The sequence below is a fragment of the Temnothorax curvispinosus genome, unplaced genomic scaffold, assembly GCF_003070985.1.
Source record: "Temnothorax curvispinosus isolate PA1 unplaced genomic scaffold, ASM307098v1 QBEX01000258.1, whole genome shotgun sequence".
Lineage (NCBI taxonomy): Eukaryota > Metazoa > Arthropoda > Insecta > Hymenoptera > Formicidae > Temnothorax > Temnothorax curvispinosus.
Genome location: NW_020210038.1, coordinates 116165 through 138041, shown reverse-complemented (window position 1 = coordinate 138041; position 21877 = coordinate 116165). Strand labels below are relative to the sequence as shown.

The window sequence follows — 21877 nt, the reverse complement described above, 5'->3', positions numbered from 1 at the left end:
ATTTTACAATTTTTTTCTTATTTTTATTGTTAATGCTTACGTAAGTATATAGCCAAGTGATGTCCTTATTGAATTTCTGATCGATTTATTGAAAAAATCATCGATTAGCGAGCAGTACAGATATATAGCCGGCTGACGTCTTTATCAACTGAAAAAGAGAAGTAATATTAATGAATATTATAATGAATATACAAACATATAACGATAATAACGTGTATGCGGATATATGCGGATAATAAATAATTAACGAACCGAAAATAAATAAGATGGCCCATTTTATAAGATTAGATCTTAGATCAACCTTCGATTAACTTAACTTATCAATTATTAATTCAATCGGTATTACTTAATATTTCTAACTATAATTTGTTTAATAATATTTGTAAAATCTCTAATTATTATATTTTGTAATTATAATTTGTCGATGATCTCGAATCTCTTTCTCACGTATATTAAACAACAAATCATTAATAATTTAATTTCATATTAATGAAATACTGTTGCTAGTTAATCGCATCTGTACGGACACATAGACGAATTTCGAACACTTACACTACAAAACATAGACAATGTCATGGGAAATATCCTGCCCGCGGTAATGTATAGAGGTCTTTCGGCGCGAATCATTATCATCATCAAATTTTTGGCTTCATTCGGCGTCTTCAAATACCACGTGTAGTTATACACCGCATAAAATATTCCCTCGGCCTGTAATTTTTGTTACATTATGAATTCTCTACTTAAGACCATCACTCGTAAGTAACAATAAACGATGAATTTGAAAACGATTTTTGTGTAAAATATCAAGACAAATTGTTATTTCTAGAAATTCTTTTAATTTGATGAAAGAAGTATTGCAATTTTACAATATTATCTACCGTATTCGTTGTATTAATTAGTACAAGGATAAATACTTACTTTGGCTATAAGAATCTCCCCGACCACGCAGTATAGGCACATGTGAGCAAATGTATTAATGAGAATCGAAACCAGCCAACATATTCGCATGAAAGAAACAGCGTCGCCGTCGCTGCCTCCGTCAATGATCTAAACACGTTAACATACTTTCTATCGACGTTTTTGTTTGAAAAACTCATTTTAATATCTTAATTTCGTTTCCTTTGGGGTATGCATACGTATGATTTGCATGGAAGAATTGAGATAAATCGCGAATAACGTCTTTTCGTTTTCCGCTTCCAGCAAGAAAGTGTGGCAACGAATATTTTATATTATTTCAAAAAGAGATAACTCTCTTCTCCCGTTCGTAAACTTACGGTAACTATTAGAAATCCTTGTAGGCAAAATAACATAGCGAAATACACCAATAGTGTCAGAAGCATCAAGTTGAACGTGTTGTCGATTACATCAACAGACCTACGATATAAGATATCGTATAGTGTAACATTAGTCAGTTTCGCCAAATAAAAAATCTTGAAGAACATGTACCATATGCATTATATTATTTTGCGAAAACGATTGCAAACGTGTTCGACATGACAATCAAAAATTGAGACACATGGAATTAATATATGAAAACGTGATAAAAAAACAAGGTACACTTTATTGACCGCTTGACAGTCGTATCGTTTGAAATTTGTGTATGAAAATTCGTATAACATACAATTTGCTTGTTACAAGTTTATATAGTCCAGTAATTATTATCGCGTTATAAGTAACGTAATAATAATCGAGTTGTTCTAAATCTAAATAAATGTATTTGGTTCACACGCGCGATATTTCAGTAACTTCAATTAAATTGCCATACTTCCTCCGTCTTCTTTTATATTATTTCAAAAAATAACAATGTAAAATTGTATATCGAGTTGAATATCACCTAATGAGACGCAGATGATCCTCGATATTGAAGGATAATCCGATGCTGAAGTCCTTGAAGCTGTTCAAGTTGAGCAATCGCTCCTTGAGGATTTCCAATTGGGCACATATGTGAAATACGAGCAAGCCCAGAAAAGTGTCGATGCCCGTGTAAGAGATCGCGGCCATCAAGATCGACGTAGCTTGGGCGACGATCACGATTTCGTAGTACGGGGTCTCCGTTATGTCTCGCAAATAATACGTCTGCACCAGCATCGGTCTTCCCGGGTCTGTCAAGTTTGTCAGATATCTCGTCGTATATCCGAAGCAAGGAGGAATGATGAGAATGACGGACGCAAAGGTCATCATGATACATCCGAACATGACCATCATTCGAGCAATTCTCGCTTGCCTTATCATAGTATCTCGTTCTTGCACGGTTTTTGTCCTGAGCCAATCCTCCACGATCATGTTTATGACCGGTTCAAGATCTTCGGAGAAGAATGCAAAAATACGGATCGAATTGACGCTCTTCGAGAAGTAGGTAAAATATTACAGAGCAAACGAGTAATATAAAAAAAAGAGATTTACCTTTTTTACGGAACCACATGATGATAAATTTCATGACGGTCACTGAGAAGGGCAGACCGATTTGCATGTTGTCCGTCATCGCCATCATGTTGCCCCAGACCCTCAGCAATGCTAGTATCCCGGGTATGACCGATGCGGAAAGCATCGTGATAAAAATTACGGTGGCGCGTAGATCCGCAAAAAATCTTTGCCGACGATTTAACTTATTGTCCGGCCAGAGACCGATGATCTTCAGGGAAATCCGATTTATTCCGATTGCCCATTCTAGGTCTAAGTAATTACCATGATGTTACTGATTAAATCGACAGATGGGGAACGGTAAATAAATTTTAATATAACTTCGCGCAGTTTAATTAAATTAAAAATAAAGTCATATTTGTAATGATATTATTTTTCAGAATAATTAATTAGCTAAATAACGATAAGATAGGGCTCGATTGGCGAAGTTTCACGATAAACTTTTCGAGATGGACAGCGAAGTACATTTATGTAAAAATTTTAATATCTAAAATCTGCTGACCATTCTATTAATTGATATTGTTAAGAAAACACCACATCTTGAATCACCGACAAGTAGCAACAGATCACACGTGAAACCTTGTACCCTAATAACAATATATGTAAATATACAGTCAGTGTCGAGTCTCACAAACGGTTTTGTCTATTTTATACGTTTATTGACATAGAACTTAACGATAACGATAGAAAAATATAGACACCTGTGTATGCCAATTCCTTAGAACTGTTCATGTCCAAGTCTAAACGAAGACTGGCATTTTTTTATGAATTCAACATTCTCCCTTGCTTCTCAGGGAGCACGGCAATTACGCATGCTCACGGAAAAAGTTCTCAAACACACGTGCTGAGGTGCAAAACTGCAAAGTACGGGCGCTCGTAAATATTTCAGATATTAATGTCTACCGTATCTTTTTTTGCACGGGGGTGCAATTTCTCGTTCGAAGAAACGAATTCGGATGGCCCTCCTACGACATCGCTAAATATATAGTTTATGAATATCTAAATGGGTGCAACGCTCTCTAATTTTTTTGAGGCGCTCATTATTAATTTATCCGCTCGTTTCTTTCCTCACTTTGAAACCCTGCCCTTTTTCAACAATTTGCATTTTCTAAAACTCAACTGGCATTTTTCATTGAAAACAAACTTAAAAAAAAAAAAAGAAAATTATTATGACGCCCCGTAGCTTCACGAGCGATAAATTGGGCGATGTATGTTTGTAGCAACATGAAAGGGCCGAAATACAACAACACGAAGTAAAATAATTGTCACGGGAGTTAATAAAATAAGATAAATGTACCTTAAAAAGGAAAGTGTTGGCTAACGCTGTATGATAAACAAGAAACAATTGTGTATATTTACATCGAACTACAAATTGTTAATATGTACGTGTGCAAGAGGTGACGTTTATTTACTAGCAATATTGTTTAAAATAACGCGATTGTATTGTATCAAGATATAAATTATTAAACGCGTCAGGGCTATTGTACAATTTAAAAACTGAATTAATTAATATATTATGAGAGATAATATAGACATAACGTTACTAGTTTTATGTATTTTAAACGAATATTTTTATATCATCTTCCAAAATTCCGAATTAATTAGATTTATACCCTTGAACGATAAAATAGTATAACTAAATAGTATACATAAAGCATTACTGATAAAAATTACGGCATTGTTAATGCAATATTATTTATTGGAGTTTGTAATATACATATGAGTTTCTCTCCAAATTAACGATTTCACTTTGTTCACATGGAAAAACGAATTCGTTTGGCGCATCGATTAAACATTATTCAATATAAAATACATAGTATTTTTTATTGCATTGCGAAAAATCAGATTCCATTGAAAATTGTCCTGGTCAATTTGTCCAATGTCTGAAAATCATCGATTGGCGAGCAATACCGATATATATCCGGCTGACGTTTTGATCAGCTGAAAGCAAAAATATAAAAGATTAAGCGACTGAAAATGAGCATTTATAATTTAAATATATTGTTCTAATATTCTACTATGTGATGTGGACAATTATACGAATAATAGTAGGTTATCTTACGCTACAAAACATGGATAGCGTCATTGGAAATATTTTTCCCGCGGTGATGTAAAGAGGTCTGTCAGCACGAATCATTATCAACATCAGATTTCTGGCATCATTCGGTTTCAGCAAATACCACGCGTAGTCGTACACCGCATGATGTATATCTTCACACTGTATTATATATGATTAATTAAATTCATATCACAATCTTTTATAACAAAAATAAAATAGGTGTATTAATTAGTGTGCTAAAAGATTGCAGACTAGAATGCTAATGTTGCGCTTCAAGAAAGAATTGTGGAAATTGATATATGCGAAGCATATATTGAAGATCGATAAGAATCTCACATATTTTACTGTACTGCATTCACAACCGATCGTACCAACAATTATTGACGCAACAAGATAGAATAAAAAAAATATGGCGAAAGAAAATAATACTCACTTTTGCAATGAGAATTTCACCGACCACGCAGTAAAGGCACATATGAACGAACGTATTAATGAGCACCGCGACGAGCCAACATATACGCGGGAAGGAGACGTTGCCACCGTCATCAATTATCTATGCATACGTTTGCATAATTTATATATTTTTTTTCTTTTATCTTGTATTAGCTATACCATTGTAAAAATGGACAACGATATCTTTGTAAAATACACAAATTAATGGAATTACCATTGTCCAAATTAAAACATGTGTATATATACTTATGTGAAAAAGTACTGAAAGAGAATATCGAGTCTTTATAATAGACTTACGTATTTGTACGATAATAAATATTCTGGCCTGACTCCCTTTTACTTATCAAAATAATAAGTTCTTTTTTTATGACTTACACTAATTATCAGAAAGCCTTGGAGACAAAATAGTATGCTGAAATATATTAACAACGCCAGGAGCATCAAGTTGAATGTATTTTCGATGATATCGATGGACCTATGGAGGGCACAACGTTTCATAAAATATAAACTCGATTTTGATGATACAATAAATTTCGTAATAGACTTTGCATTTGACCAGGTCAGAACGTATATTATCGTGCAATATATCTCCATTAAAGTATTAGCTTTATTGTAAATTTTCTTTCATAGTCGTATGCACTTTTGATAGGATGTTTATATCGGGAAAATTATTTTCTCTTCTACAACGTGCAGAAAATACAATTCAGCTGATAAAATCGCGAACTCGTTAGCGCTAGATTCTTGTTTTGTCACAATTAAGAAATGAACGGAGCGCCGAGTAAGATTAATCAAACTATCTAAGCCGGTGGCAATTTAAAATAAGGGAACGCAAAATCTGCAACCTGATAAGACGCATGTGATTCTGGACATTAATCGACAGTCCGAAGTTGAAGTTTTTATATTCATCTAGATTGAGCAATCGCATCTTAAGAATTTCCATCTGGGCGCATATATGAAAGACAATCAGGCCCAGAAAATTGTCGATGCCCGTGTAAGAGAACGCCGCCATTATAACAGCCGCGGCCTGAGCGACGAACGCGATTTCGAAGTACGGGCTCTGCGTCACATCTCGAAAATAATAGGTTTGCAGCAACAACGGTTTCCCCGGAACATCCGTGATGTTCGTCAAGTATCTCATGGAGTGACCGAAGCACGGTGGGATGGCAATAATGATTATCGAAAAGACCATTATAATGCATCCAAACACGACGATTCTTTTCGCAACCCTTGCCTGCTTTATCATGGTATCGCGCTCCTCCTCCGTCTTCGTTTTGATCCAATCTGCCACGACCATGCTTACGATCGATGTGAGATCTTAACAGAAGCCAGAATGCAAAGCTTTGCAAATTATTATAACTTCTTTATGAGATTACTGTTTAATTTTACATTTTTTAAATGTAATTTTATTGGGTACTGGTGTATTGACCATATGAGTTCTAAGAGGAAGACTAAGTAAGTCTTCCTCAAAATATTAACTATTGTTATTTTTATTGTATAAAATATTTTTTTTTTTAATTTAAACAAACGTCTTTTATAGTTTGCTCGGGAAATTTTCCGTTTAACTTTTATAGTTAGCAAATTAGATTCTTACTGTATGAATTGGAAATATAAGGTCTATAAGGATGTTAATACTGATTTAAATATTCGCGACAGCGACATAATAGAAATAGCGAAGAATATCGAGAATTTTTTATCTGTACGATTCAATATCCGTTATATATTTTCAATAAGATTACTGTGAAAAATTGGACAAACTAAATGCAATCGATGTCTAAAAGAAAAAAGTAGAAGCAAGAAAGATATTATACTTTAAATTTCCTCAAGGAAACGAGCTTAAATAGGACTTAGCTATTCTGTCACAATAAATATCAATCTTCACCTTCTTTTCGAAGCCACATAATGATGATTTTCACGGCGGTAGCTGAGAAAGGTAATGTGATTTGCAAGTTGTCTATTATCGCTATCATATCGTTCCAGACCCTCACCAGCGAAAATATCGAGGGTATGATTGACACAGTAATCAACGTAGTGAAAATAACGAAAGCCCGGAGGTTCGCCAAGAATTTCTGTCGATTGCTTAACTTCTCGTCAGGCCATAAACCAATCATTTCCAGAGTAAAGCGATTTATTCCGATGGCCCATTCTAGGTCTGTGTAATTACCATGTTGTTACTGATTAAATCGACAGATAGAAAACGGTCAATAAATTTTAATAACTTCGCGCAGTTCAAGTAAATTAAAAATAAAATCATATTTGTAATTATATTATTTTTCAGAAAAATTAATTAGCTAAATAACGATGAAATAGGGCGTGAAAATTGATGAAGTTTCACGGTAAATTTTTCGAGATGTTTAGCGAAGTACATTTATGTAAAAATTTTAATCTTTAAAATCTGCTGACCACATTCTATTAATTGACATTGTCAAGAAAACAGCACATCTTGAATCACCGATGAAGTAACAAGAATTCACACGTGAAATCTTGTACTCTAATAACAATATATGTAGATTTACAGTCAGTGTCGAGTCTCACAAACAGTTTTGTCTATTTTATACGTTTATTGACACAAAACTTAGCGATAACGATAGAAAAATATAGACACCTGCGTATGCCAATTCCTTAGAACTGTCCATGTCGAAGTCTAAACGAAGACTGGCATTTTTTTTTTAATTTAACATTCCCCTGCTTCTCAGGGAGCAATTACGCATGCTCACGGAAAAAATTCTGAAACACACGTGCTGAGGTGCAAAACTGCAAAGTTTTGCGAGCGCTCGTAAATATTTCAGATATTAATGTCTGCCGCATCTTTTTTTGCACAGGTGTGCAATTCTCGTTCGAAGAAACGAATTTAGATGGCCCCGCTATGGCATCGCTAAATAGTCTATGAATATCTAAATGGGTGCAACGCCCTCCAATTCTCTTAGAGCGCTCATTATTAATTTATCCGTTCGTTTCTTTCTTCGCTTTGAAAACCTGCTCTTTTTCAATAATTTGCATTTTTTATAAAACTCAACTGGCATTTTTCATTGAACGAACTAAGAAAAAGAAGAAAATTATTACGTCGCCGCGTAGCTTCACGAGCGTTGGGCAATGTATGTTTGTAGCAACGTGAAAGGGCCGAAATACAACACGAAGTAAACTAATCGTCACGGGAGTTAATAAACTACGATGACTAAGGAAAAGTGTTGGCTAACGTAGTGCAATGATAAACAAGAAACAATTGTGTATATTTACATCGAACTACAAATTGTTAATATGTACGTGTGCAAGAGGTGACGTTTATTTATTAGCAATATTGTTTAAAATAACGCGATTGTATTGTATCAAGATATAAATTATTAAACACGTTGGGGCTATTGTACAATTTAAAAATTGAATTAATATATTATGAGAGATAATGTATAAAATGTTACGCAAAAAGTGTACATCAACGTCGCGTCGGTGCAAAGTTTCACGGGCGGTGCATTGATAATGATGCATTGTTATAGCAACATGAAAAAGACAACGAATCGCGAGACGAAATACGGAGGTATTGCGAGAATTAAATGAGACAGGTATTTTAGTTTATGAACCTCCTTTCTCAGTGAAACATGGCAGTTAATGCATCACAGTGAAATAAAATCAACATACTTAAGTAATTTCGTATGTCTTTTTTGTATTTCGATGTGAATACGCATTTTGTAAATTTTAGTAAATTAGTTATATTAAAATTTACTAAGTGTATATTTTAATTATGAGGAAGACATCCGTGTGATATATTAAATATATGTGTAAGATTATTCTTCGAGTTACTGGCTACTTAAAATTAATTTAATCATATCTATTAAAATTTACTTGAATAAAGATTGAAAGAAAAATTCAATTTAAACAATATATAAAGTGTCTAAAATATGTGAATATATGACAGGAATGATATGATATTTATTTAATTTAGTTCTGTCTTTGTGCTGAAATGACATCCATGAATGTACTGATTGTTAATCAGTGCATTTTAATAAAAGTTTTGGAGATACTTTATTTGCATTATTAACAATTTTTAAATAAATTATGATGTTCATTTTTTAAGCATAATAAATATAAATGGTATAAATTTATTTTATGTAGACTTGCGTATACGTATGTGTGCAAAACATGATCTGCATTTTATAAATGCAAAATTGTCTCTGACAATGACACAAAGACCATACGAAGACAAATTTGGACATTGATAAAACTTCCAAAACTTTTATTATCAGTCTTTTTATTGATTCTGTATTTAATGCAGTATATTGTATATAAAGTATTGTATTTTATATTTATAATTATAACTTGTTCTATTGCAATAATTGCAATATTTTTCAATAAATACTCCTTTTATGACAATAAAACACTTGGAATTATTTCATTATTAAAAAATTTCCTATGTTTACTTCATTTAGAGCGTCAAAGTATCAGAACATAATTAACAAAGAAGTTGCACTAATAAAAATTCTGAAGATTGCAATGTCAAGAATTTTAAGAAATCTTCAATTCAAAGTCAAAGTATGAAAAAGATAATATAAGGAAGTTATAAGTATAGGAAGTGATAGAAAAATACAAAATCTAAGGCTTTCAATTTTCCGAGAACTGCCTTATTATTCCTTTTTTCTTTCCTACTCTTACATTTTAAGGGCGCAAGAAAGAACGCAAGTTATATATTATTTTATAACTGATGCGCTACGCGTACGCCATTTATTCTCTAATATCGTACACATATGTGTACGTATTAATACACACATTATGTATATAATGAAAGCTAAAATGATTAATACAAACAAACGCGTAACTATAAAATACATATATAAAATTGCGAGTTGTAAATTTTTCTTTAACTAAAAGAGCTCTTTCTTCATGTCACACGTAAATGAATAAAAAATCACGGTATACGTGATTGTACAATTAAAATTGAAAGATTCCTCTTTTATAAAAACACATTTAGCATTTTCCGACGATATATATACTTTATCTCGACAAGATTTTTCCGTAATAATCTGTTTGACATCAGTTGTCATATAAAACACGATTTTCGCGCTGACAGTTACTCTCGCAATACGAAGCGAGCTAAGCGAGAGAACTAATCTCAGTATTGCGAAAAAGAAAAAGAAATCTCTCGCGCGTTTTTCCAAGAGTTGGAATATTAAATTTTCGCGCCTTTTCCAACACATATGTACAACAATATTCGACACATGTATTAACATATTCACAGCGCGCTTCGTGTTTCCCCCCTACATTGGTTTCCAATCCCGCGCGCAGATAACAGCTGTACCAAACTACTCCAAACGCTTTTTTCTTACATCGATGTCGCGGAAGCGATGAGCGATCGTGACCGATCGGGGTACCGTCGGCACCGGGCACTCCGGGCAGCACCTGGTGGAAGGACGCCGTCGTTCCCGTCCTCACGTGTCACGTGGAGTTAAACGCTGGCATCCGAACACATCCATATCAATTAGATGACGGCGCGGCGCCGTGGGCTGGCAGGTCATGGGGGCCTGTCTCGGCCGCTGTTTAACGAAAGTCACAGATTCCGTGCCGTACAGGTTAGAATTGGACCAGGGTCTAATTGAAATCACACCTCGGCTGGCTAGGGTATCCGACGGATAATCGTTGAACACTGAGAAACAATCTTTCCAAGCTCGGTTAAATAAAGGGATCGTATCTGTGATTTTAGTCAATATTTTAGTCGCATGAGTCATGGATCTTTAGTTATACTAAATACTAATATGTGATTAAAGTTACACGCTACGAATGAGTGAAATCATGAAAGATGTATTGAATCCTATGTTCTGATAAGAATTTCTTTCACTTCCAACGGAGAGTCTTCCTAGTGTATGATAGATCTTGTAAAGGAGCGCATTGTGTTTCGCTGTTTCACTGTTTTTTTGTATGTTCAGGTTTTATCAAAGGCATACCAGAATGTCCCCCCAAGAAGAAGAACAAGTTGAGGTATATATATCCAAGCTTGTTTCATAAACTGTGCTTTTGCTAGCGGAAGTAACTCTGCTGTCTTATGTTTAGTTCGTGGACGTCCAAGGGCACGAAGACCAAGCTAATGGATCAAAAAGGTGATTGAAAGACAACTTTCTTACTTAATTCTAATTTAGATTTGTGATATTAATGTTGCGTTTATCTGCCATGCTTACTGGATACAGTCTCTTATCGTTCCTCTCTTTAAAGAGATTCAAGGTAAATGATGCATCTTATGCTTCATTTAGTGTATAAGAAGATAAGAACGTTACTAGAATATACCAGAGCTGTTGCTTCTCTTTCACAATAACATCTTGATTTACATTATGAAGTTATATATGTGTTTGAATCATAGAAAAGACATGGAGTTCCGGTGACTCTGGAATTATTGGAGGATGGCAGGTGGTCACGAGGTGGCAATAAGTATGCCAGATTGAGTTCCAGAAACGATGTTTCCACAAGGTACATTATTACTTAGCTCCGGTAACATCTCTGGGATTGTTGCGCGTGTTAAAGACTACAAGATCATGTAATTATTTTCAGTTCCGGTTTGGATATGCCGTTTCAAGTTCTTGATGCGAGGACGCTAATGAAACAACAGGCTTATGTTTCATCCACTCCGGGATCATCGCTGGACCTTGAATGGGAACACGAAGGTAATCTATCACATTACGTTATTTTTATAAATCTCTCACGATACATAGACATATTGTACATTGTACTTGCGCAGGGATGCCGATACCAATCATGGAGGATGAAAGGGGAGATACAGACAATTCTCTAACACAGACGTCAGCTAATAACAGTCAACCATCTAGTCTGACAGCATCTCCTTGGTCCAGGGTTTCGAGTCCAAATAGTTTAGAATGGGATCCAGTGGAACCGGATATGGTATGTGTCGATATGGAGACTGAACAACTTTTAACTGAGATAGAGAGATTAACCGATAGAGCGCTAAAAGAGACGGGTGAATGGACTAGCGCCGATACCAGCTGATAAACGATTCAATTGTAATTTAACGGGATATTGTTTGTATTTTTGTATTATAAAAATTCATGATGGAGTTAAAACAGATGCTCTATACTTACAAAGAGATTACAATTATTTCGATATTACTATTCTTGAAACAATATAACTATATTTATATCGTTTCAAAAATGTGTATTGTACAACTTAGGGTATGCCGAATACAGAGATCTGACGCGGATATCTACACTGTGTAGAGTATCGTATAATCTGTAGCACAGAAAAGAATTATGTCAAGCTATCGAATCGAGAAAAATTATTTGCAGTATATGCATATGTACAACAATTGTATAGACAAATAAAAGATATATTTCTTGCTCTCAATTTTTAAATAAGGTATTTGCTTGCTTATATGGGAAATTAAACTTAATCATAAACTTTAGCAATATTAATTAAGTTTTAGTTTCGCTTTTAGCTCACGCAGCTTCCGTATGACAATAAATTAATATTTTTTACAAAATAAAATCATGTGCCATACTTTACTTCTATATTTCAAACTTTTAATACATATGTGCACTCAAAGGATTTGTTTTGACATGAAGTAGTATTATATATTAAAACAATAGATCGTTTAAATGATGCAAATACAAGAGATATACAAGAGTATACAAGAGATTCTATTACATCTCATATTATTTTTTATGTGATTTTCAAGGTATTGAATATTAGATCTAAAATCTGAGAGATATATGCAATTTAAGTCACACATCAACAGTTCGCATAATTTAGAAAGATAGCAAATGTACAAAAGAAGAAAGTTTCCGATAGGAATTATTTTATTGTAATAAAGAGCATGTAAGAACGAAGTTGTTACTGTAAATGGTGAATGTAGAATGCCTTAACATAGATAATAATAAAAAAAATTATGAAGTTTGCTATAGTTTATGTGACTGTGTTACTTATATTTCATTTAATATCATTTTAATACAATTTTTATTATGTCGTTATATATGATCCATGAAATATGCCTCATAGGTTTAAGAAATGCACCTTTTTTTGATATTTAAATGTTAGAAGTAACTCAAAGAAATGTGTCATATCAACTAAAAGCGTAAAGAGATGTAGTTCAATGAATGCATAAAAGCATGGAATATGGAATTGCGGAACATTACGCTACACAGACTGTAATAAATGTTACAAAGTAATATGTTTATATTATATATGCTTTAATAAATAATTACTTTATTATATTTCTATGTACATACAAAAAATGAATTTATATAGACAAAGTCCTGCTCTAAATCCTCTTCCTCTAATGGATTATGTTACACATTGAATTTTATTACAGTGGCTATACACATATGAAAAGTGTATGAAAGCTATAGAGTTATACAGACATATTTGTATAGCTTATATTTATTACAAAATAGTATCATGTTAGGCTATATATGTATATTACATAATGTAAAATTACTGGTAAAAGTAATATAATAATTATGAGAATTTACAGATATATTTTTGAATTTTTGGTATAAATGTATATGGGCAATCACAAAAAATATTTGAAAATAATAAATATCAAAATAAACAAAATTTATTAATTATAACTAATACACACTAAATTCTACAATTTATATATATATAATATCATTTAATATGCTAAAATAAAATATATGATAAATGTTGGATAAATAATAATTTATTTTTCAATACTATATCGTTAACAAAAGCAAGCGACTAGTACGTGTAATTTAATGATCGAATTGAAAATTCATTTATTTTAACTTCTCATTTCAGTAATGAAATTATATGTGGGAGGTATAAGTCAAATGCTTGTAAGAACAATATGGATGTACTAATATATACTAATGCATGTACTTTCGTCATGTATTATACACGTTTTCATGAAAAATCAGATGGTTCGCAGTATTCATTCAACAATATGAACACGATTATTTTCTTTGTAAGCTTAAAAATGATATTCATAAAACGTGTATAAAATTTACTGTTTTCATGCCATGTTTCCGTATTTCGCAAAAAACAAATAAGTTAAACAAGAAATAATCGCCGTAAAATCAACAAAATAATTGCGGATACTAAAGAAGCGATAAGAATACTCCAAAATAAATCGTTCGAAGAGGACATTGTCTCTACGCGATTTAGAATAATCTCAGGTTGTTGACGGTCTGCATTTTCTGTCGGAATCGGTTCCACGTTACGATGCCGCACCTCGCTCTCGGACACATTTTCCATATTATTCGTGAATGATACTTCCGACGTAGGTGAATCGTCAGCCTATATATATTTTTTTTATAAATATTAAGTTCTTGCAAAATGCAACAGTCTACGATATTCGTAACAACATGATAATTGTATGTTACATAAAAATATATGTTCAACCGTATATGTTTATAACAGATACATTGTGCATATTTAAAACTGCTTACTTTGAGAGCAATTGTTTTCAGCATGGTTTGCTCCTCCTCGGTGATGGGTTTCTTAACCGAGTTCTTGGACAACAAACTCACGACTTTACCACACGTATCGCACTGCCAGGTCAGCGATCTGGAATGTAAGAATCGATTACAGGAGTACGTGACATTTTTTTTGCAACATTCTGTTTAATCGCGTATCATATATGTACTTTTTAGCAAGCTTTTGCCGTTCCTCCGTGCTGTAATCCAATGCGCCGATCGTGCCGCTTCCAGGCGTGGGCATGAAAGCTATCAGAGCCAGCAACGCTGTTCTAATACTCCACGACGGTTGCCACGTTTCAGGATGATGGCCGGAGATGCTCAGGCATATCTTCTTGTTTATTTCAAAACGTCCATTTGGCTAAATAAAGGAAGGAAGAAACATGTGTATATATAACACAATTTGTACATACGTAGCTCGTCTCTGACATCTACTTACTGTCAACAGGATGATATTTGGTGGCTTCATAGGGTACTCCGGCGGTAGCAAGATCCTCCCATGATAAACGCCACCCTCGAAGTCCGTGGACGGTGGCCCTTGCACCGTGAAATGCCACTCGAACAGGTTGTCCTCGAGAGGAGACGCATAATACTCTTCGGTAGCCTCGTGCAGCTCTTGTGCCTCCCTCATTAACCTCTTCACCGCTACGATTACATATACATTCAATGAGATAACAGTCTTTTTGCAACACTTATGAATATACTATGATAACTATAAATATACTTTGATAACGAGGTGGCAAATGGACAGGCAACGTTGAGATATCAACACGCTATGTATACGTAATATACATAAGGTGTCTCATCCCACACGTCACCCCAGGATAATGTTGCGTCAATACGATCGCCGTGAAGAAGCGAATATACGGTAAGCTGGCCAGCTGGCAGCCGCGGGGTAACCGCGGTTACAACAGCCTCGTGGCACAAATATGTCAGAGGGGGTCAAAACAAAACGTTTTTCGACCGGCGCAATTGGCGACGTGTCGCGACCTCGACTCACCCGGGCTCTTCGCGTTGTACTTCCCCTCGAATGACATCTTCGGGCGGCAGCTTCCCTCGTCGGGGGCGCGGGCACGTCGAAGCAGCCGTGCACGGGAAATACGCGTCACGGAGGAGCGACGCGGAACGACGGGGCCTCTCGTCTCTCCACTGATCCCACCGACGCACTGACCGATAACGCGCGTTGCGTTCCGGTCCCGCGCGTCACATATTCCTGGGTCCACGCGCACGCACGCACGCCAATTCTCCCCGGAGGACGGTTTTTCGGCGCCGTCGACGGAGGACTCCTTGACAGTTGACAGTCCCGATGTGAAGACCGATGGCGAGGCGAGGCGAGGCGAGGCGTGAGCAACGTGACGTGACGTGACGTGACGTGTGGTGCGGTGAACAATCGCCGCGCTCGCGCCGCTTCTATTTATCGCCTCTGCGGCACCGGACTACCGGAGTACCGGAGTCGCCCCGGTCGCGCGCGCGACCTTGCGCCGCGCGGCGCCCCGTCGGACACGACGATTCTCCATTTCCTGGGTGTCGACGTCCTAAATGCGAAAAGGAAGGAATGCGTTTCGAATTGTTTTAATTAAAAAAAAGAGAGCACTAAAAATGAGATGTAAAAACCGGTCTGTTTTGAGATTTTTTTTTCTTTTAAAAATTTTCGTCGATTTTAAAGAATTAATCATGTCATTGAGACTGTTTGATCTTGCCTACACAGCACGCGTGATATCTTTTAGACATACGTGTCTAAAAGACATGTTAAAGACTTATATAATATCGTAGATAACGCCTTCAATTTATATGCGGAAAAGATATCGTGCTGCTGTGTAATTAGCTTTATTTATCTTTCAAGTGAATCGTTTGCATCTTATCAAACTATTCAATATACCTACTTATCTAAACATTCAGCTTCGTTAGAGAAAGGAAATGAAGACGCCTTTTTTCTCAGACGATCGATTATTGTGGTTGATAAGAAACTTCAAAAGTTACTTTTTATTCCTGAATTAAATTTTCTCATTATCTATAAGGATCCAAAATTAATTCTCGCGCACGTCTCGACTTGCCTCAGAACAATAAATAATATAGATATTTCCGTAACAAAATTATTTTTTATAGTGACAAATAATATTAACGTTGAATTAACATTCAACTCCCTGTGGAATATTTTGGGAAATGTGTTTTGAACGACACGAGTTCGTGGAAATTATAGACTTTATTTTTAGAATATTCTAAATATCATAAAACAACGTAAACATTCACAACAGATGGGGGAATAGGGTGTTATTTATAATAGTAATAATAATGTCGTTACGTTTACCGTAATAATTAATCGTTTTTACGAATATATCGTCATGACGTATTTATAATTATATGTATAAGTAAGAGTTTCCTTTCATTTATTTTTTGTTTATATAATAATTACTCATCGTATTCTCTCTTCACACGACAATGATAATTATAATAGTGAAGACGATATCAATAATGATAAGAACCGTGTAACCATAATAATGATAATAATAGTACCGATGCGTCTTATATACGCGCGTGTCATGTATATATATATATGTATAAACAAATACAATAAGTATATACATATATGCGTACGTGTTCATGCACATATGTGTACATGCTTATTCTTTTAAGAAGGGGATAGAGTCACAATGGCGCTAAACAATGCGATGCAGTGACCTCGCTCTTTTTCATTTTTATATATCGTTCTCCATGCGCAAGAGAGTCTCGCTTTTATAAAGTATTTTAGCCAAAAGATCTTAGAAGTAAGTCTCGTAGTAGTAAGTAGGTAATAATAAACGCACGTGTGTATGTACAGTTCTCTTCCATCGTCGTTGAATGCCATTTCTCGAACGCCGCGAGAATTATTTAAGTCCGAGACTACGGCTCTCATCGCGGCTCTTGCTGACGGACGTCGCCCGGATGGATGTGCTCCAAGGATCATCTCCTTGATCCTATCTCTCTCTCTTTTTCTTTCATTTTATGATATAGCAATCAATCTAAAACAACGCGTGACGAACGAACTGAAAAAGTACACCTCTCTCCCAAATTTCCCGAATTTCTAAGACTTCTTCGCGAAAGATTCGCTTCGTAAAATAAAATCTGGAGATCAATGCGTCGTGATAGCATTTTCGACGCGTTAGGCTTTGGTTTTATTACTCGAAGGCTCTCGGATTTTGGATATTTTGAATGTCCTTAGTAGTTACTTACCGCAAGCATTTCTCGGCGTGTATTACGAAAAGATAATTATACGGCAAATTACGAGTCGGAAGGCAACTTTTATTGGGAAGCGTTATTCTCACGGTCGTAACTTTCTTCAGCGGAGAAGCGTTTCGTCCGGAGTGTACCTCCGCTTGAAGAAGGCCGACAGGTTTTAATGTGCAATCAATTTATAATTCGTCAACTTTTTCTACGGCGATCATTAAAAACGAGTTTTAATGAGTCTCTTTAATTCTTGCGATCTTCTCCGTTACGCAAAAAATGGGCGAAACACGAATCCCCGGCTCCTTTTAGATCTGCAAAATTGGATGGGAGGCACACACATACACACATACGCACATATTTCCGATGCATTTATTATATTTTCTGTACGGTTTTTTTTTCATCCTCAAGAAGATACGACGTCACATCCATCGGGCGACGCTCGCGTGAAAGGAACGAGAGAAACGGAGTTCTAAGGCTACATATTTCTTTTTTTTTTGTTTGGAAAAGAGTTAAAGTGTCGCGCAATCTCCAATGTGTTTTCCTCCTTCTTGCGGCCCGGTCGTATCCCGGGGCGGCAACGTGCCGCGTTTTTTCACACGCGATTTCCGGGACCTTATCTGTCATGTAAAACGCCAAACACGACGCTGGCACAGAGCGTAGAAAATAGATTTAATTAAACGACACGCTTTAGACAGGTACAGTTATTAAATAGGGAAATGCGATCACGCCGTGCTTCGCAGATATTGCCGCGCGAAATAATTGGAAAAAGAATGGAGAGAAAGCGAGAAAGAGAGAGAAAGAGAAAGAGATGAGAATAATTTAATATTTGTGAGAAATAATCCTACACTCGAGCTTCTCGATCGAATAACCGAAATGTTGGAGTTTATATGACAGGACAAGGGAATTTCTCAATAGAATACGTTAACGGCGACGTTAATGTACCTACAAGACATCGGGTCCCTTCGTACATCTCTCTCGAGATACGCTTTTTCGTTTTTTTTATTATAATTTTTAGTTCGTTAAAGGAGCATCAAGGTATCTATCTTCCGCGCATCATTTGCAAAAAAAAAAAAAACAATCGTGCGAGTGATATGCAGGCGAACGTTGCACGCCTTAAATTTAAATAATTCGGCCCACGATGCGTTCGTACGATGTAGGCCCGTTGTACCAATGTCAGTTAGCGTTAATCGCAATTAATTAAATCTCTCCAATCTCTCCTGCATTTCCCTGGTGAAAAAAAATTCTCATATTTTCTCAGAAATTTTTTGAGAATATAAACCTGTGAATAACTCTAAACAAAAATATATATAGATACTTTCAGAAAGATTATTGGATGAAAGACTTTCAGAATATTCCAGTACCCGTATGTATTTCATATGGGTACTAAAATATTTCTGATCGATTGCGCAGATATATTTATTTCCACAAAAATGTGTTGACGGGAAAAATCTGCAATATTTCATTAGTACTTTGTTTGAGTGTTTCTGGAAAACGTTCCAATTCGTATAAAAAAATCTGAAAAATTCCGAGCACATTTTGAGGAAATTTTTTATAGAAATTCTGAGACATTTTTTCACCAGGGTTGACTTATCCGAAGTTTGACCGAGCAAGGGTCGAGGTATCGTTGACAAAAACAATTCGCGCGATCGAATTTCGCTCTTTTACATGTATCTTCTTATCGCGGTGAAAAGGAAGCGAGGAGTCTCTCCAGTGTGGATCTCTAATCCGAGTATCTCTATTAAAAAATGTGCTAACTCGTGGTGCAACTGACCCTTCTCCCGTACGCACGCTCCCCGCGTGCCCTTCTTAGAACTCGATATGTACATATGGTTCAGCGATGTGTTTATCAGCCGATCGCAAAAGCCGTCGGTAACAAGCAGCCAATGATGTATAACGATAGTTTACAAAACAATCCGTATAACATTACGGTAATATACTATATAGATATATATACATACGCGCGCGCGCGGGCATGTGTATGTACATACATGTACACGTATTCTCTCTCTCACTGTTCCTTAGCGATGTACAACACGATAATAATCAGTCGTAACAGGTACATAAAATTGTCTCTCGGTGAAACTCGATTAAGTTGCGTTCGATGCGACTCGAGAGGGTAATTTTCGAAAATTCTATTCTCTTCTCGTTTCCGTTCTCTCCTCGACGATTCTCGCCGACGAGAGGAGGAAAATGAGAACGATAAGATTGGAAAATCCGTTTACAGAAGCTCGGTAAAATTCAATCTCGGCGATAAGGATCGCGAAGACGCGATGTATTCGGGTGATAAAGGAAAGAAATGCAAATTTCCCGGCGAATCGTTTTGAATTACATTTACAATCGGGGAAATTATCGCGAGTCTTTGTTTTCAGATTTGCGCGAGATCCGTGATAAAACGAGAATCGTCGCGCTCGGAATCTGATAAGATTTTTACTCGCCAAACGAAATTATGTCTAATTCCACGCTAAACGTAAGAGCCAAGGGATACGTAATGAAGGTACGCGCCACATCGAGTTCGCGTATAGAACGCAACGTAGCCACGAGGAATCACACACAGCACTTTAGTTCAGTCGCTTGCAAAAGAAAACAAAGAGAAGAAGAAGGAAACGAAGGACTATTACAGCAGATCACGCTCAGCTGCACAAAAGCGCGAGCTTCTCCCCTGAAAGACGCTTTCGAAGTTAAACGATTCTGTTACGATAATGAGACGCCGCTTAAACGGTTTACTTATCATAAATATGTGTGTGTGTTGTGTGTGTGTGACGAAATGAGGCTTTACACGAACGAACGCAGGAAATACAAGCTTTGGGTATATATATATAATATCTAATTATGCGTGTGTTTGTATATACAGAGCGTTGCGCAATTTACACGACAAATTATTTCATCAACAGACTCTTTGAGGAGCTTAAAGTCGATTTTTCTTTTAATTTAAATGTCGTCTTTTACTTTGTGCCTTTAAAAATATCGCGAAGACTCTTTGAGAGAATTAAAACTTTACAAAGTATCCGTTTATAATTAAATAAATAATAACAAGTTATTTTTAAAAGAGAAAATATCCGTTCAAAATTAAACAAATAAGAAATTATTTTTAACAGAGAATTGATTTTAAATTACATAACAAGCTTATAAATATGGTTTGTCGCAAGGCACTCTGCATATACGTAGCACGTACGTGTGTCGTATGTATTAGCGTGTATACATGATTTCTCTCACTTTGTTTGATGCATACATGTTATAAAGAGTGACCCAAAAACTCGCGTTCCACATACGGCGATACTGTTGCGTGTATTATATCTACGATGTAAAACGCATATTTGATGTCGGCACTATATTCTCAAACGAATGAACGGGATGTCCGCGTGCGTTGATGGGGTGATCGCATGCTGCCAGGTCGTTCTACGCAGGACAAGATCGTCGAACCGAGATAACGCCGTGGCTCTCAGGAGAAAAATTAATTAAATTTGATCGCAATTACTCTACGAGTTCACGCTACGTCACCGAGAAAGCGCCGAGGAATCAATTTCTTCATACGCAAGAAGTCACCGAGGAAGACCGTTTCTTCGAAAGAAAGGACGACGGGGGCGGAGACGCGCGCGCGATCGCATTGGATCTCTCAAGTATTTCTCTTCGTAAAGGAACAACGTCGGAGGTGAGAGTTTTATTATTCGAGTGTAGGATGTGCGAGTCGAAGCGCGGAGTCGATTGGAAAATGATTGGAAACGTCTAAACAAGGCACAAGTCAAGACTGTTATCCGAAAGGTGGATGGTCCGTGAAAAGTTCGTGTATATATGCGAAAGGGAAGTCCTTTAATTCGTTCTTCGCGTTCACACACGTTTAGTTACCCTCCTCGCATTTCGTAGAACAACGGTTCGCTTCTACAACCAAAAGGATAGACGGGAGCGACTTGGATCGCGATTCTTGAATCATCATTATCGTGTCACCCTCGTCGTATCGCAAGTGACGTTCGCAATTGTAATATGTATATATATATAGCGTATGCGCATTTATTAATTTGACCCGCGTGTCGTCTCTCATTTTGAAAATCACTGTAGCGCCGAACGCGTATATGCGCCTCGTGTTTCGCGACAGCGATAGATACAAGTGATAACGGTGTAGCGATGATTGCAACGGCGAGAGCAGTGACAATGACAATAATCAGATCATAATTAAAATGAATAATAATCGCGTCGTAATCATAATGATGCGGTAATATCAGATAACCAACACTGTAATGTATATATGTATACACGTGTGTATACAGGATATCCCGGAATTGTGGGCAGCCTCTTTCATCCGGGAATTTATTCGATCGATTTG

The 21877-nt window shown here is 36.1% G+C and overlaps 6 protein-coding genes across 6 annotated transcripts; 1 reads left to right on the top strand and 5 right to left on the bottom strand.

Annotated features, from left to right (window-relative positions):
* Positions 1-63: 63 nt before the first annotated feature.
* LOC112468687 (odorant receptor Or2-like) lies at positions 64-2665 on the bottom strand. Its single transcript, XM_025037970.1, has 6 exons — positions 2404-2665; positions 1835-2303; positions 1275-1374; positions 919-1047; positions 553-708; positions 64-148 (listed from the first exon to the last, which is right to left on the bottom strand). Exons 1-6 carry the CDS (start codon positions 2546-2548, stop codon positions 98-100), a joined length of 1050 nt encoding a protein of 349 aa, XP_024893738.1. The 5' UTR covers positions 2549-2665; the 3' UTR covers positions 64-97.
* A 1462-nt stretch (positions 2666-4127) lies between these two features.
* On the bottom strand, positions 4128-4990 carry LOC112451934 (odorant receptor Or2-like). Its single transcript, XM_025011862.1, has 3 exons — positions 4914-4990; positions 4484-4639; positions 4128-4362 (listed from the first exon to the last, which is right to left on the bottom strand). The coding sequence occupies exons 1-3, from the start codon at positions 4953-4955 to the stop codon at positions 4312-4314; spliced, it is 249 nt and encodes an 82-aa protein (XP_024867630.1). The 5' UTR covers positions 4956-4990; the 3' UTR covers positions 4128-4311.
* Positions 4991-5646: 656 nt separating this feature from the next.
* LOC112468718 lies at positions 5647-6252 on the bottom strand. The gene has a single exon (XM_025038026.1). It carries the CDS (start codon positions 6225-6227, stop codon positions 5727-5729), a length of 501 nt encoding a protein of 166 aa, XP_024893794.1. The 5' UTR covers positions 6228-6252; the 3' UTR covers positions 5647-5726.
* Positions 6253-6801: 549 nt separating this feature from the next.
* LOC112468678 lies at positions 6802-7567 on the bottom strand. Its single transcript, XM_025037961.1, has 2 exons — positions 7536-7567; positions 6802-7082 (listed from the first exon to the last, which is right to left on the bottom strand). Exons 1-2 carry the CDS (start codon positions 7564-7566, stop codon positions 6802-6804), a joined length of 312 nt encoding a protein of 103 aa, XP_024893729.1. The 5' UTR covers position 7567.
* Positions 7568-10201: 2634 nt separating this feature from the next.
* LOC112451676 lies at positions 10202-13131 on the top strand. Its single transcript, XM_025011462.1, has 7 exons — positions 10202-10488; positions 10843-10894; positions 10967-11013; positions 11101-11134; positions 11271-11377; positions 11459-11571; positions 11646-13131. The coding sequence occupies exons 1-7, from the start codon at positions 10433-10435 to the stop codon at positions 11909-11911; spliced, it is 675 nt and encodes a 224-aa protein (XP_024867230.1). The 5' UTR covers positions 10202-10432; the 3' UTR covers positions 11912-13131.
* A 411-nt stretch (positions 13132-13542) lies between these two features.
* Positions 13543-20593, bottom strand: LOC112451895 (ubiquitin-conjugating enzyme E2 J1-like). The gene is given in 6 exon segments (XM_025011809.1): positions 13543-14176; positions 14329-14446; positions 14526-14716; positions 14795-15000; positions 15356-15791; positions 16497-20593. Coding segments are annotated over 6 exon segments (1302 nt in total). The 5' UTR covers positions 16602-20593; the 3' UTR covers positions 13543-13930.
* Positions 20594-21877: the final 1284 nt, after the last annotated feature.